Source organism: Pseudophryne corroboree, chromosome 7 (genome assembly GCF_028390025.1).
Source record: "Pseudophryne corroboree isolate aPseCor3 chromosome 7, aPseCor3.hap2, whole genome shotgun sequence".
Lineage (NCBI taxonomy): Eukaryota > Metazoa > Chordata > Amphibia > Anura > Myobatrachidae > Pseudophryne > Pseudophryne corroboree.
In genome coordinates, this window is record NC_086450.1 from 350463594 (window position 1) to 350481192 (window position 17599).

At 47.3% G+C, this 17599-nt stretch overlaps 1 protein-coding gene across 2 annotated transcripts in view; it reads left to right on the forward strand.

Annotated features, from left to right (window-relative positions):
- Positions 1-17599, forward strand: part of DNAH3 (dynein axonemal heavy chain 3) — a 952415-nt gene that overhangs the window by 675142 nt on the left and 259674 nt on the right. For both annotated transcript variants that reach the window (XM_063934423.1, XM_063934424.1), the window contains 2 exons: positions 8843-8972; positions 10166-10402. In XM_063934423.1, the coding sequence (XP_063790493.1) occupies positions 8843-8972; positions 10166-10402 (367 nt within the window). The remainder of the gene's footprint in view (positions 1-8842; positions 8973-10165; positions 10403-17599) is intronic.

The window sequence follows — 17599 nt, forward strand, 5'->3', positions numbered from 1 at the left end:
CTGAGGACCCTACTGTTCCTGATACTAGGGTATGTATAAAGGAAAGAAACATGAGGTAACGTTTCCTCCCTCTCATGAACTGAACACGCTTTGTGAAAAGGTTTGGGAAAGTCCTGACAAGAAGTTTCAGATTCCCAAAAGGATTCCAGTGGCGTATCCGTTTCCCTCTGGGCATAGGGAAAAATGGGAGTCACCCCCCATTGTGGACAAAGCTCTATCACGGCTGTCCAAAAAGGTGGCTTTCCCGTCCCCTGACACGGCAGCCCTAAAGGACCCTGCAGGTCGTAGACAGGAAGGTACATTAAAATCCATTTATGTCACCACGGGTACGCTACTCAGACCAGCCATTGCATCTGCGTGGGTGAGTAGTGCTATCGAAAAACTTGTCATCTGAAATGGATACACTGGATAGGGATAGCATTCTTTTGACACTAGGTCATATCAAGGACGCAGCAGTCTACCTAAAGGAAGCTGCGAGAGATATTGACCTCTTGGGTTCACGGGCCAATGCCATGGCAGTCTCACCTAGGAGAGCATTGTGGATTCATCAATGGAATGCTGATGCTGACTGTAAGAAAGCTATGGAGTCTCTACCCTATAAAGGTGGTGTCTTGTTTGGTGACGGCCTCGCTGATTTGGTATCTACGGCTACCGCGAGTAAGTCATAATTTTTACCTTATGTGCCTGCACCACAAAAGAAAACACACCATTGTCAGAAGCAGTCCTTTCGGCCCAATAAATACAGAAGGGGCCGAGGGTCTTCCTTCCTTGCTACTAGAGGAAAGGGAAAAGGTAAACGATCACCGGCAGTCCTCCCCGGCTTCTGCCAAGTCCACCGCATTACGCTGGGGCTCCTCTGCGGGAGTCCGCACCGGTGGGGGCACGTCTCAGGCTCTTCAGTCAGTTATGGGCTCGTTCGGCCCTGGACCCATGGGTTTTAGAAATAGTGTCCCAAGGGTACAAACTGGAGTTTCAAGACGTCGCCCCTCACCGATTTTTCAAATGAGCCTTACCAGCTTCACTCCCAGACAGGGAGGTGGCATGTGCCGCAATACAAATATTGTGTCTCAATCAAGTCATTGTCAGGGTCTCCCCGTCACAACAGGGAGAAGGCTTTTATTTGAGCCTGTTTGTGGTCCCGAAGCCAGACGGTTCAGTCAGACCAATCCTGAACCTCAAATCCCTCAATTTCTATCTAAAAAAATTCAAATTCAAGATGGAATCTCTCCGGGCTGTGATCTCCAGTCTGGAGGAGGGGGATTTTATGGTGTCGGTAGACATAAAGGATGCCTACTTGCATGTTCCAATTTATCCCCCACATCAGGCTTACCTGAGGTTTGCAGTTCGGGATTGTCATTACCAATTTCAGACGTTGCCGTTTGGTCTGTCCACGGCTCCGAGGGTTTTCACCAAAGTAATGGCCGAAATGATGGTCCTCCTATGCAAGCAAGGAGTCACGATTATCCCATACTTGGATGATCTCCTGATAAAGGCGAGATCCAGGGACCAATTGATGCAGAACATTACACTCTCCCGGACAATTCTGCAGCAACATGGTTGGCTCCTAAACTTGCCAAAATCACAGCTGGTTCCGACGAGGCGGCTGTCATTTTTGGGAATGATTCTGGACACAGAATTACAGAGAGTCTTTCTTCCAGTGGAAAAGGCTCTGGAAATTCAGAACCTGGTCAAACAACTGCTGAAACCAACAAGAGTATCGATCCATCAGTGCATACGGTTGCTGGGGAAGATGGTGGCGTCCTACGAGGCCATTCAGTTTGGCAGATTCCATGCCAGAGTCTTTCAGTGGGACCTATTGGACAAGTGGTCCAGGTCCCATCTGCACATGCACCGGAGGATAACCTTGTCTTCCAAGACCAGAGTCTCACTCCTGTGGTGGCTGCGCAGCTCTCACCTTCTAGAGGGACGCAGGTTCGGGATCCAGGACTGGATCTTAGTGACCACGGATGCGAGTCTCCGAGGCTGGGGGGCAGTCACGCAGGGGGAAAGCTTCCAGGGAAGATGGTCAAGCCAGGAAATGTGTCTACACATAAACGTTCTGGAGTTAAGGGCCATTCACAATGGCCTTCTGCAAGCGGAACATCTTCTTCGCAATCGGCCCATCTTGATTCAGTCGGACAACATAACAGCAGTAGCGTACATAAACCGCCAGGGCGGAAAAAAGAGCAGAGCGGCAATGGCAGAGGCCACAAAGGTGCTCCGTTGGGCGGAAAGGCATACAAGCGCTCTGTCAGCGATCTTCATTCCAGGAGTGGACAACTGGGAAGCAGACTTCCTCAGCAGACTCGATCTCCATCCAGGAGAGTGGGGTCTTCATCAAGAGGTTTTTGCAGACGTGACAAGTCTTTGGGGAATTCCTCAAATAGACATGATGGCGTCTCGCCTCAACAAGAAACTTCAGAGATATTGTTCCTGGTCGAGAGACCCTCAAGCAATAGCGGTGGACGCCCTAGTGACTCCGTGGGTGTTTCAGTCGGTGTACGTGTTTCCTCCGCTTCCACTCATTCCAAAAGTGATAAAGATTATAAGAAGTTCCAGACTGGCCAAGAAGGGCTTGGTATCCAGATCTTCAGGAATTACTCATAGGAGATCCCTGGCCTCTTCCTCTGAGGGAGGATCTACTACAGCAGGGGCCATGCGTGTTCCAAGACTTACCGTGACTTAGTTTGACGGCTTGGAGGTTGAACGCCGGATCCTAGCCCGAGAGGGTATTCCCAAGGAAGTCATCCCCACTCTTATTCAGGCCAGGAAAGGAGTAACGTCTAAACATTACCACCGTATTTGGAGAAAATACATGTCTTGGTGTGAATCCAAGAAGGCTCCTACGGAAGAATTTCAGTTAGGACGTTTTATCCATTTTCTACAAGACGGTGTGGATGCGGGCCTAAAGTTGGGCTCAATAAAAGTGCAAATTTCAGCTTTATCGGTTTTCTTTCAAAAACAATTGGCCTCCCTTCCAGAGGTTCAGACCTTCGTGAAGGGCGTGTTGCACATCCAACCTCCCTTTGTGCCCCCTGTGGCACCATGGGATCTTAACGTGGTGTTGCAATTCCTTCAATCTCATTGGTTTGAACCATTGCAGAAGGTAGAGTTGAAATTCCTTACTTGGAAAGTGGTCATGCTGTTGGCCTTGGCATCCGCCAGGCGGGTGTCTGAATTGGCGGCCTGGTCTCACAAGAGCCCTTATTTGATCTTCCATGAAGATAGAGCAGAGTTGAGGACTCGTCAGCAGTTTCTGCCAAAAGTGGTTTCGTCGTTCCACTTGAACCAACCTATTGTGGTGCCAGTGGCTACTGACGCCTTGCTGGAATCTAAGTTTCTCGATGTAGTAAGAGCTTTGAAAATTTATGTCACCAGAACGGCTCAGTTTAGGAAAACAGAGGCTCTGTTTGTCCTGTATGCCCACAATAAAATTGGGGCTCCTGCTTCCAAGCAGACTATTGCGCGCTGGATCTGTCATACGATTCAGCAAGCTCATGCTAAGGCTGGATTGTCGTTACCGAAATCAGTGAAGGCCCATTCTACCAGAAAGGTGGGCTCGTCCTGGGCGGCTGCCCAGGGGGTCTCGGCATTAGAACTTTGCCGAGCAGCTACTTGGTCGGGTTCAAACACCTTTGTGAAGTTCTACAAGTTTGATACCCTGGCTAATGAGGATCTCATGTTTGGTCAATCGGTGCTGCAGAGTCATCCGCACTCTCCCGCCCGTGCTAGAGCTTTGGTATAAACCCCATGGTTCTTGAAGTGACCCCAGCATCCTCTAGGACGTATGAGAAAATAGGATTTTAATACCTACCGGTAAGTCCTTTTCTCTTAGTCCGTAGAGGATGCCGGGCGCCCGTCCCAGTGCGTACTGTATCTGCAGTTTTTAGTTGTGGTTACACACATATTGTGTTACGTTTATGGTCAGCCTGTTGCTGATGATGTTCATGCCGTTGACTTGCGTTGTGTTAAATGCCATGTTGTACGGCGTGCTTGAGGTGTGAGCTGGTCTGTATCTCACCTTAGTTTAACAATAAATCCTTTTCTCGAAATGTCCGTCTCCCTGGGCACAGTTCCTATAACTGGAGTCTGGAAGAGGGGCATAGAGGGAGGAGCCAGTTCACACCCCATTGAAAGTCTTAAAGTGCCCATGTCTCCTGTGGATCCCGTCTATACCCCATGGTTCTTGAAGTGACCCCAGCATCCTCTACGGACTAAGAGAAAAGGATTTACCGGTAGGTATTAAAATCCTATTTTATCTATTAGGGGGGGCAATGGAAACTTTTGCCTTGGGCGCCACAAGGTCTAGAACCGGCTCTGTGTATGGGTGTATTATGCAGGTGTCGCCCTATGCCATAGCTTTTGGTGATTTAAAGAAGATTATTTGTATGTGGTGTACCATTTGCCACCAGCAGTAGCAGTGTACCATGTTCCACCTGCAGTAGCAGTGTACTGTGTGCCACCAGCAGTAGCGGTGTACCATGTGCCACCAGCAGTAACGGTGTGCCACCTGCAGCAGCGGTATACTGTGTGTCACCAGCAGTAGCAGGGTACCGTGTGTCACCAGCAGTAGCAGTGTACTGTTTGCCACCAGCAGTATCTAGGCGACCTTTAAGTCTAAAGGCAGGAGCCGCCACTGAATATAACCAGGGCAGTAGAGAGCCCGGCTAGGCCCAGGTACCTTTCAGGGGGCGTGGCCTAATCATGGGAGGCGTGGACATGCACCCTTAGAAAAAAATACAGTAATATAGTACTTTACCTTCCTGGCCACACTGCAGCCTAGCACACAGCAGCGTGTGGTGGGCTGAGGAGAAAAGCTGCAGCTTCTGCTGCCAGGCAAGGGGAAGGGGGCCCGGGGCCCCCCCACTTGGCCCCTCCATCAGACCTGAGCCTCTCGGCATCACTGGATATAACCACTTTTTGGTAAGTACAATTTCAGACTTGAACTTTTACAAAGAGGCCCATTATTTATCTGCCTTACTCACTGCCCTCTTTCAGTAATGAATGGACATGTGGTTATCAGTGAGCTGTCATGCACTGATGCAGATATTTATCTTTCTTTCATTTATTTATTAATTACCAGGATCACGAAAGGTAGGCACTCTATTGTTTTTGTTATTGCTGTTTGTAGTAATCATGTTATCATGTCTCACTTATACCCCTTTCACATCGCACAAATAACCCGGTATCGACACGGCATATTGCCGTGTCGAAACGGGTCAGTGTGCGATGTGAAAGCTCCTATGCTGAATTAGCGGGTCGCCTGACCCGGTAATTCAACCCGGTAAAAAAGAAGGGTTATTACCGGGTTGAATACCGGGTCAGGTGCAGTGTGAATGGGAGCCGTTCCGATGCGACACGGCTCCCATTCACAGCATAGGGAGAGGCGGCGCAGGAGATGAGCTCATCTCCCAGCGCCGCCTCCACCCCCACCCCTGCTGCTGCTGCGCCCCCCGCTGCTATGGCAACCGACCCGGTATATTGCCGGGTCGGAAAGCCAGCAAAGGAGCGCAAATGCCGGATCCCACCCGGTAAGGACACGTTTCTCTTACCGGGTGGGATCCGGCATTTGCGATCTGAAAGCAGCATTATTCCAACATGTTTATTTACTCTTTCCCTTCTTGTTTTCTCAAGTGTAAAATATTCTATAATAGACAATTTATCAGGCGTGCCAAGGAGGTTACCCATGTCTGCCTTGGTTCCTCATACACATGTCCAGGCCTTGGACTTTATTCATATAAGCAGAGGCGGATTGGCCATAGGGTTTACAGGGAAGATTCCCGGTGGGCCGATGCACCCATGGGGCCTGTTTTGTTTGAGGACACATGGTCCTATTTATAGACATAATGAATAAACTGCTAAATAATTTGCATATATGAAAATTACTTTGCCACTTAGCCTGTGATTGCAGATGATCTAGTGCAGGGGTGGGGAACCTTTTTTCTACCGAGGGCCATTTGGATATTTATAAAATCCTTCGGGGGCCGTAAAAAAATTCTCAACTTAAAAAATTACCCTGCCCCCCAGTAGGTCTGCCCCTTAGAGGTACTGTGTGTGTGCGCCAGAGGCGCGCACGCGCCCAAAAAATGGGTGTGGCCAGTTAAAATGGGACGTGATACACATATGCCCCCAATAGTGCGGTGCCAGATCCACAATTGCCCCCACAGTGCCAGGTATACAAATGCCCCTCACAGTGCCAGGTATACAAATGCCCCTCACAGTGCCAGGTATGCAAATGCCCCTCACAGTGCCAGGTATACAGATGTCCCCACAGTGCCAGGTATACAGATGCCCCGACAGTGCCAGGTATACAAATGCCCCTCACAGTGCCAGGTATACAGATGCCCCCACAGTGCCAGGTATACAGATGTCCCCACAGTGCCAGGTATACAGATGCCCCCACAGTGCCAGGTATACAAATGCCCCTCACAGTGCCAGGTATACAAATGCCCCCCACAGTGCCAGGTATACAGATGCCCCCCACAGTGCCAGGTATACAGATGCCCCCCACAGTGCCAGGTATACAAATGCCCCCACAGTGCCAGGTATACAGATGCCCCCACAGTGCCAGGTATACAAATGCCCCCCACAGTGCCAGGTATACAGATGCCCCCACAGTGCCAGGTATACAGATGCCCCCACAGTGCCAGGTATACAAATGCCCCCCACAGTGCCAGGTATACAGATGCCCCCACAGTGCCAGGTATACAGATGCCCTCCCCCCTCCCCTCCGTGCTGCTTACCGTGGGACACGGAGGAGAGCGCGGCTGTCGGGTGGGAGCGGCGGCGTGTAGTACTTCAAACCAGCCGCGGGTTCGAGAGCCAATCAGAGCTCGCGGACCTGCAGCCGCAGCTCCTGATTGGCTGCCGGTCCGCGAGCTCTGATTGGCTCACGGACCGGCGGCTGGTTTGCAGTACTACACGCCTCCGCTCCCACTCGACAGCCGCGCTCTCGGCTCTCCTCCCTGTCTCCCTGTTCTGACCGCTGAGACACGCTGCCGCCGGACTGAGCGGCAGCGTGTCTCACTGACACAACCTGGTGGGCCGGACCAAACGGCTTCGCGGGCCGTATACGGCCCGCGGGCCGGAGGTTCCCCACCCCTGATCTAGTGTATGCTCTGTCTGCCTGCTTGGCTGACATATAAGATTGAGTGAATAGTGATTGGGATACGGTTGGTGTAATAAGCAAGAAAATATATATTTCTAAAGAATTATATAGTTTCCTAAATCCTAAAGGTGTATCATATAATGTGCTCATAATATTTAATTGTATTTCCTTTTAACTTCCCCCTTGATGCTGGACATGCCTACTATCTGGAAAGTCTTGGGGGGAGGGTGCTGGTGCCATGGCTAGACCTTACACCTCTGGTGCTGCCCATGTGTGGCCACTATTACAAATTTTTCCAGGGACGCTTTTTGTTCCCAATCTGCCCCTGCATATAAGTATGTGTGTATGCATGTATACATACGTAGTTTCAGGGGCTGCATTGTACAGATTGGCCCCTGTCGTGTGGGAGGAATATACAATTGAACTGTGCAGAGTAGCAGTGCCTGGGTGATTGGAAGGTACCAAAGGGGGCTAAGGGCAGACAAGCACTTTCCAGTGCCAGACATGCCCCCGGCCCCATGTGGAACCACAACCCAACATTATATGGACATGCCCTTTCTATGATGTGGCCATGGTCCCTGTCCAGATCCCCTCGTTTGGAATGTTGGGAGACGAATGTGTTACATATATACAAGTTTGTGGGGGGATTTAGTCCACACACCCAGTTTTGCCAAATGTGTTCAGAAATGCATCAATGCTGTGGCTAAATGTACAAATCATAGGACAAGTATGACACGTTTAGACACTGAAGAAATACAGTACTAATCACAATAGAAAACAATTGTGCATTAACCTCTGTAAGCATTGCTGGTGTAATGGTTAGCTTGAGGTCATGGGTACCCACCATGGCCCTAACAGTGTGGAGTTTGTATATTCTACCCGTGCTTGCCTGGGTTTACTCCCACAATCCAAAAACATACTGGTAGGTTTATTGGCTCCCAACAAAATGAACCATAGCGTGAATGTGTATTCGTGTGCATGTGGTAGGGAATATAGATTGTAAGCTCCACTGGGGCAGGGGCTGATGTGAATGGCCAAATATTCTCTGTAAAGCGCTGCGGAATGTGTGTGCGCTATATAAATAACTGGTAGTAATAAAAATAATCTCGCTATATAATATCTGAGATATAAATGAGGTACACATTTTGTTCAAATTGGGAGTGCCATCTACCGTGACAAGGTGACTTCTTCCAGCTGGGTTCCTACAGTAACATTTCATTTCTATGAACGGGTAGACACCTCTCTGTTTATACAGTACTAGGTACCAGCCCATCAAAATGACGGAGCTGCTGGGAGCCAGGGCTCTGTCATGCCGAGGTTGATTTTGCCATGTAAAGGATTGTCACTTTACAAAAACAGGAGAATTTTCACAAAATCTTTCACTTTCTGATTCTCATACTATATTAAATCCCCCCCCCCCCCCTCTTCCTGCTGTGTGTAAATGTTTAAACTTTCATATTCAACTCAAAACATAAAATACTAAATGAAAAATAACATCATAAAAGTTACAAGGAAAGTAACTTTTTCAAGCCATTTGTCTAACTTTAGAAAATAAATGAGTCCTTTGTGAAATTTAGCTTTAGTCCTGCGCGGCCTTATTATCTGTACCAGAATCTGACACATACAAAAGACTTCTGCTCGGTTTTATGATTTATTGTAAAGCTTTGCTGCTTCACTTTACTTTTTTATGCATTTTGGTTATAACTTTCGTGTTGTACTTTATTTTACTTTCAGATTAATGACATGTTTAACTGGCTTGTTCAGCCGTGCTTGAATTTTATCCGTCTGGAATGTAAATTTCTGGTGCAGACTTCTCCTATCCACCTGACATTCAGTATGATGAGGCTGTACACCTGTCTACTTGGTAAGGTTTTTGTGTTTTGTCAGATATTGCTATAAATACACATTTTATTTTTTAACCATGTCACAGCAGTCATCATTATAGATACTTACTTTTGCTGCATGTTTTACCCCTATATGCCACACAGTCATCACCTTACCAAATTATATGTACTGTATGGCTAAAATGCTTTCAGGTGTTTTTGTCTTTAAACCTCTGTACGATATAAGTTCATAATATAAGTATATTATCAAAGTGGACGTGCCCCCTACACACAAACAAGGAGTGTGTGCGGATTCTGTGACGCCTCTAAAAATAGAGACTGCTTATCCTTAAATTGTAATAAAACAAAATATTATATATTTATTTTATTATATATTACATCTTTATCCTATATAATATATTTGTAATATTATCAGTTTAACATAAGTCATTGCCTCATAATTTTTGTTTATTGAGTGCATTAATGTTATTGTTGATTTCTACCAAATTTATAGACTGCATTTGATTCCATGACCATTGGATCAGTACAATCCACTGCATGGCCATAAAACTGTCTGAACACACATGTGGATATGCAAATTTATGTAAATTGGACACAACCACTTGTGATTGGAGAGATGGGAAGGGGGCAGGGAGCAATGGCTCCAACAGGGGTGGGGTTGGTGGTTACTGTTTGCACAGGCCTAGACTTGCTTTGAGGGTTAGGCTGCGGGAGGGGTGAGTTAGGGTGAAAATACTTACCGGTTTGCGTTGGGATTCTGGCCATCAGGATTCCAATGTCGGTCTGCTGACTGTTGGGATCCAGAATGCTGGGAAAATAAATCATCTTCTCAAAATTTCAGTGAATCCTCATCCAGATTATAGTTATGTGTTTAATCAGCACAAACGCAGTGTATCCCTATTATACAGTTAATTTAGTATTGTAAGAAATGTATAGTCTCCATTTGAGAAAGCCAGTCCTGTAATAATGTGTAATAGTCTATCTTGTTGGTACATATATTCAATTATATTTAGATTTAAAAAAAAAACTGTCTCTTTAAATGTAATTCAAATTACCAACTGTAACAGGAGACCAAGACAGTATATGTTGTGTATGTGAAACCCAGTTAATGAATTTGATACCTTGTGCATCCACTTACGTCACTGGTGATTTTGGTGCTGCACTGCTTTTGCCCAGTTGTCACTTGTTCAGCTCAGATTCTGTTGTATTTCAGATGAAATCATAGGTTCCGGAGCAGACAGTAATGACGCCATGTCCAGCCAACAGATCACATTGTGGCTGCAGGGCCTTTTCCTGTTTGCTGTGGTTTGGACCATTGGTGGAACCATAAATGCAGACAGCAGAAAGAAGTTTGATGTTTTCTACCGTAACCTATTGATGGGAATGGACGATCAGCACCCTCGTCCCAAGAGCGTAAAACTAACTAAGAACAATTTGTTCCCAGAGAAAGGTAGGCATAAAGAGGGAGAGTCATTATGTGTGTTTGTGAGTACAGTACTATCACTAGCATTCAGCTATCTAATAACAGCTAATCATTTACATTTTGTTGTTAGAACATTTGTATTCTGTTTTTTTCCTTGAAGACTACATAAATGTTCCTTTTGCATCCGACGTTATGTGTGAGAATTACCTCCTGCAAAATATATCCAAATAACAACACAATTCATAAGACATCCAGTATGAGGTTTATGGCTCACGTATATGATGCATGGTTTGTAAAATATATTATTAAGGTGCCACAAAATGTACACAGCACTGTACCCAATATTCATAAAAAATGTCACATTAAAAAGGTATTAGATCTTAAATATAATACACAAAGGAATGTCATAGCATAAGTGGCAAACATATAGCATCACACCAGACTGGGAAGGGCAGATGACTTGGGCATGGGTAGGACAACTTACTGAAAGTAGTGGGAGGGAGTCACACGTGGGAATCAGCACAGTACTCCGTGATCCTGTATCCAACGTGTGGGAGAGCAGACAGAGTCAGAGTTGCTGAAAGGAAGAAGGAGACAGGAGCACAGCACTGGTGACAAGGAGTGCACTAGGAATGGACAAGAAGGCCCATACGAGCTTACAGACTGTATTATGGAAGGGAAGAACAGTTGGATATTGAACTAGGGAAGGTAAATGGTGCAGGGATCTACAAGGGCTATTGTGACACATTAGTGGTAAAGGAGATGTACACTTACTGTAATTGTAGTCTCTACTCTGCCCAAATAATAGAGAGTACAGTGTTCCATGGCTGGGAGAGGACAAACTCACCAACTATACCCCTCTTAGTGGTTGAGTGTCCTACCCCATGGACAAATATATTCATTCTCATATTCACCTCCCCTCTATTTAGTCAGTGCTTATGGCGTACTACAAATCCCTATGTGTTGCAAGCCTAGTATTTTTAAATTCTTCTGTGACCGCCAGCCGTAGAATCAACTATTAGTAAAGCACACCTGCACTTTCTGAAATACTCCTATCGGCACCTCAGCTCTTATGTTTAATAAGTTTAAATAAAAATAACTCAGGAACAGATTGTTGGTAAGAAGCTGGTTGACTCATCCAGTCCTTTACCAGCAAGTAGTGGATCCGCACACCGGAAACTCCCAGCTTCCCACACTTATATTATATTATAAAAATGGCCGTGAGCTTACAGTAAGTTAACTGATCTGTAAAATTATGTATTACAAACATATTTGATAAACAATATAGTTAATTACATTTCATTAGAAATGAAACTTTGCATGAAACCCTACAAAAGGTTTTCATGCTTTAAATTACATTTTGTTTTGTATTTAAAATCCAAATCAGATGTAATCTGTCTATTAATAAAAAGACAAATACAGACACTGCTACATATGAATTTACACACAGCTGCCATAATTATAGTAATATTAGGTCAAAATTCTAGTACTAATACCACTAAACAACAAGAAATACTAGGAAGAAATGTCATAGCAGATACAAACGCATGACTGGTCGGTCAGGATGACGGGATCCCGATGGTGAGAATCCCAACAGGGGTTCGGTAAGTACTGTATACTAACGCCCACCCCCATGACCCTAACCCTCATTTCTCTCAGCAGTAGCCTAACCCTCCCCAGTGGTGCCTAAATCTAACCCCCCCCCCTCCCCGCAGCCTAACCCTAACCCTCCCCTCCCGCAGCCTCACCCTAACACCCCCCCCCCCCCCGCAGCCTAACCCTAACACCCCCCTCCTCCCGCAGCCTAAACCTAACCCTCCCCAGTGATGCCTACACCTAACCACCACCCTCCCACCCTTCCCCTCAGCCTAACCCTAACATACTTGCTATCGGGATGAGCGGATTCTGGCATCAGCATTTTGACTGATGTTGGTATTCCGGCGCTGGTTTTCTTGCCGCGTGTCTGGATTCCGGGCCGGGATTTTGACTGCCAGCATCCCAACTATCGGCATCCCGGCATAGCATATCTAAAACGAAATACTAGATACAGTGCAGCTGAAAAGTATTCACAGCGCTTCACTTTTTCCACATTTTGTTATGTTACAGCCTTATTCCAAAATTAAATAAATTAATTTCTCATACGTCCTAGAGGATGCTGGGGACGACATCAAGACCATGGGGGTATAGACGGGATCCGCAGGAGACATGGGCACTCCAAAGACTTTTCATTGGGTGTGAACTGGCTCCTCCCTCTATGCCCCTCCTCCAGACCTCAGTTTTAGAAATGTGCCCAGGTCGACTGGATGCACTCTGAGGAGCTCTACTGAGTTTCTCTGAAAAGACTTATGTTAGGTTTTTTATTTTCAGGGAGATCTGCTGGCATCAGACTCCCTGCTTCATGGGACTGAGGGGGCAGAAGCAGAACCAACTTCCTCAGAGTTTCATGGCTCTGTTTTTGGCTGACAGGACATCATTAGCTCCTGAAGGGAACTGAACGCTAGCCGTGTCTAGATGCTCACTCCCACAGCACGCCGTCACCCCCCTCACACAGCCAGAAGTCAGAAGATAGGTGAGTATGAGAAGAATGATCTTCAAACAAGTAAGTGACGGCTGAGGTGCGGCGCGGCTGGCGGGAGCGCAGCGCGCCATTGCTGCCCACACACACAGGCACTGCAGGGTGCAGGGCGCTGGGGGGGGGGCGCCCTGGGCAGCAAGAAAAATACCTCAAACTGGCTAAAAGGGGGCTTAAGATGCCGCTGGCACAGCCCTACCCCCGCCATTCTAAATATTGTCATGGATACTGAGGGGCGGAGCTTCTTCCTCAGGCAGCCAGCACACTACTCAGCACCATTTTCTCTCTCTCCTCAGGCTGCAGAGAACACGCTGGTCCACTCCTCCACTTCTGACAAGTACAGGGTGCTATAAAGGGGGGGCACAAAGCGATTGTGGTGCATTTGATAGTGTATATTACTATTTAAAAGCGCTTTTGGGCTGTGGACATACTGTGTTCACAGGCAATACTGGCGCTGGGTTTGTGAACTGGCTACTCCTATCCTGTGTCCCTCTGACAGATTTTACTGTTGTCTGTCCCCAAAATAAGTCCCAGTGTGTCTGTGAGTGTGGGGTACACGTGTGAGGCATGTCTGAGGCAGGGAGTTCCTCCCCGGAGGAAGCCATTTTAGGGACACAGAGTTGTAATGTGGTGGCGCTACCGGCACACCAAGAGCCTGCATGGGTGAAAGAGCTACGTGACAGTATGCATCTGATTAACCATAGATTAGATAAGTCTGAATCTAAGGCTGCATGCTGGAGAAAATCTGTGGAAGATGTGATTTTTCAGGATGCTGTTATTCCTTATGCGGGCGGCCCCTCTGGGTCACATAGGAGACCATTTGCAAATGTTGTAAACACTGATACCGACACGGGTTCTGATTCTTGTGTCGACAATAGTGAATCCAGAGAGATAGATCATAAATTGGCAAAAAGTGTACAATATATGATTGTGGCTATAAGGGACGTGTTGGAGGTTACAGAAAGCACTCCTGTACCTCAGGAGAAAGCTTATTTATGTAAGGAAAAGAAATCCAAAGTCACGTTCCCTCCTTCACACGAACTAAATGCTCTGTTTGAAGGGATGTGGGTGAATCCTGATTAAAAAATTCATATTCCCAAAAGGATTCACATAGCTTATCCTTTCCCGGTTGAAGACAGGAAAAAATGGGAGTCACCCCCTGTGCTAGTGCACTTTCCAGGTTGACAAAGAAGGTAATTCTCCCTGCTCCTGGCAAGGCTTCTCTTAAAGCGCCGGCAGACCGCAAAATGGAAACGACATTGAAATCCATTTATGTTACCAATGGTACACTGCTCAGGCCCACTATTGCCTGCGCATGGGTGAGTCGCGCTATTGAAAAATGGTCAGAAAGCGTGTCATCAGAAATTGACACGATTGATAAAGATGAGATACTCCTTAAGTTAGGGAATATCAAGGACGATGCCGCCTACATGCTGGAAGCAATGAAGGATATTGGACTCTTGAGTTCACAAGCCGCTACCATGGCAGTATCGGCTAGGTGAGTGTTGTGAATTCACCAGTGGATGCAGATTCCAAAAGAAACATGGAGGATCTCCCATATAAAGGTGAGGCCTTATTTGGCGATGGCCTGGATGCGTTAGTCTCGGCGGCTACCGCAGGTAAGTCAACATTTTTGCCCTCTGCGCCTGCAGCGGCAAAAAAGACCTATCACCCGCAAATGCAGTCCTTTCGGCCCAATAAATACAGAAAGGCGAGAGGTTCCTCCTTCTTTGCAGGTAGGGGAAGGGGAAAGAAGCCCACACCGGCTCCAGGTTCCCAAGAGCAGAAGTCTACCCCTAATTCTGATAAATCCCCAGCATGACGCTGGAACTCCCTTGCGGGAGGCCGCTCGGGTGGGGGCACGTCTCAAACTCTTCAGCCAGGATTGGATTCTGTCTGGCCTGGATCCCTGGGTGTTGCAAATAGTATCCCAGGGATACAAACTAGAGTTTCAAGACGTTCCCCCATGCCGATTTTTCAAATCGACCTTGCCAGCTTCTCCGCCAGAGAGAGAAGCAGTAACAGCAGCAATCCAAAAATTATGTCAAGACCAGGTTATAGTCCTGGTACCGTTGTCACAACAAGGGCGGGGTTTTTATTCAAGCCTCTTTGTTGTTCCGAAGCCGGACGGCTCGGTCAGACCGATCCTAAATCTAAAAGATCTGAATTTCTTCCTGAAAAGGTTCAAGTTCAAGATAGAATCACTTCGGGCGGTGTTGCCAGTCTGGAGGAGGGGGACTACTTAGTGTCGGTGGACATAAAGGATGCTTACCTGCATGTTCCCATTTATCCTCCTCACCAGGCTTATCTGAGATTCGCGATTCAGGATTGCCATTACCAATTCCAGACGTTACCTTTCGGTCTCTCCACGGCGCCAAGGGTATTCACCAAGGTGATGGCGGAGATGATGGTCCTCCTTCATCAGAAAGGAGTCAATATAATCCTTATCTGGACGACCTCCTGATAAAGGTGAGATCCAGGGAGCAGTTATTACAAAACATATCCCTCTCCCTGTCAATACTCCACCAACACGGGTAGATCATAAGTTACCCAAAGTCACAGTTGAAACAGACGACAAGGTTGTCTTTCCTCTGGATGATTCTGGGCATAGAAGTTCAGAGAGTATTTCTTCCGCTGGAAAAGGCTCTGGAAATCCAGAAAATGATAAAACAGATATTGAAACCATCAAGTGTGCCGATCCATCAGTGCATTCGGTTGTTGGGGAAGATAGTGGCGGCCTACGAGGCCATACAGTTTGGCAGGTTCCATGTCAGAGTATTCCAGTGGGACCTGTTGGACAAGTGGTCGGGGTCACACCTACACATGCACAGAAAGATAATCCTGTCGTCAAAAACCAGGATTTCGCTCCTGTGGTGGTTGCACAGCTCTCACCTACTAGAGGGACGCAGGTTCGGGATTAAGGACTGGGTCCTAGTAACCACGGATGCAAGTCTCCAAGGCTGGGGAGCAGTCTCTCAGGGAGAAAACTTCCAGGGACGTTGGTCACAACAGGAAGCCTGCCTTCACATAAACGTTCTGGAGCTAAAAGCCATTTACAACGGCCTTCAACAAGCGGTACATCTTCTTCAAGACCGTCCCGTGCAGATCCAGGTGGACAATGTAACAGCAGTCGGATACATAAACAGGCAGGGTGGACCGAAAAGCAGAGCGGCAATGGCAGAGGCGACAAAAATCCTCCGCTGGGCAGAAAAACATCTACAAGCTCTGTCGGCAATATTCATTCCGGGAGTAGACAACTGGGAAGCAGACTTCCTCAGCAGACATGATCTCCATCCAGGAGAGTGGGGCCTCCACCAAGAAGTCTTCGCAGAGGTGACAAGTTTTTGGGGAGTTCCTCAAATAGACATGATGTCGTCTCATCTCAACAAGAAGCTTCAGAGATACTGTTCCAAGTCGAGAGACCCTCAAGCAGTAGCAGTGGATGCACTGGTGACCCAGTGGGTGTTTCCGTCAGTGTATGTTTTCCCTCCACTTCCGCTGATCCCAAAAGTACTCAGGATCATAAGAAGGACAAGGGTTCGAGCAATCTTCATTGCCCCAGACTGGCCAAGAAGGGCTTGGTACCCAGATCTTCAGCAGTTACTCATAGGAGATCCTCGGCCTCTTCCTCCTCGGGAGGACCTGCTGCAGCAGGGGCCGTGTGTGTACCAAGACTTACCGCGGCTACATTTGACAGCATGGCTGTTGAGCGCCGTATCCTAGCCAGGAAGGGTATTCCTAAGGAGGTCATCCCCAGCCTTATTCAGGCCAGAAAGGGAGTATCGTCAAAACATTACCACCGTATTTGGAGAAAATATGTCTTGGTGTGAATCCAAGAAAGCTCCTACGGAAGAGTTTCACTTAGGACGTTTTCTCCATTTTTTGCAGGATGGTGTGGAGACGGGCCTACGATTGGGATCAATCAAGGTCCAGATTTCGGCCTTGTCAGTGTTCTTCCAAAAACAGTTGGCCTCTCTTTCAGAGGTTCAGACCTTCGTGAAAGGGGTTCTGCACATCCAGCCTCCATTCGTGCCTCCAGTGGCACCATGGGACCTTAACGTGGTATTGCAGTTCCTTCAATCGGATTGGTTTGAGCCTCTACAAAAGATAGAGTTGAAGTTTCTCACTTGGAAAGTGGTGATGCTTTTGGCATTGGCATCCGCAAGGCGGGTGTCGGAATTGGGGGCCTTGTCTCACAAGAGCCCTTACCTGATTTTCCATGAAGATAGGGCAGAGTTGCGAACTTGCCAACATTTTCTTCCAAAGGTGGTTTTTGCTTTTCACATAAACCAACCTATTGTGGTGCCAGTAGTTACTGACACATTCACTGATTCAAAGTCTCTAGATGTGGTTAGAGCTTTGAAAATCTATGTTGCTAGAACAGCTTGTATACGGAAAACAGAGGCTCTGTTTGTCCTGTATGATCACAACAAGATTGGCTGTCCTGATACTACGGCTGGATTGCCGTTACCGACATCGGTGAAAGCCCACTCCACTAGGAAGGTGGGCTCATCCTGGGCGGCTGCCCGGGGGGTCTCGGCTTTACAACTTTGCCGAGCAGCTACTTGGTCAGGGTCAAACACATTTGCTAAGTTCTACAAGCTTGACACCTTGGCCGATGAGGACCTAAAGTTTGGTCAATCGGTGCTGCA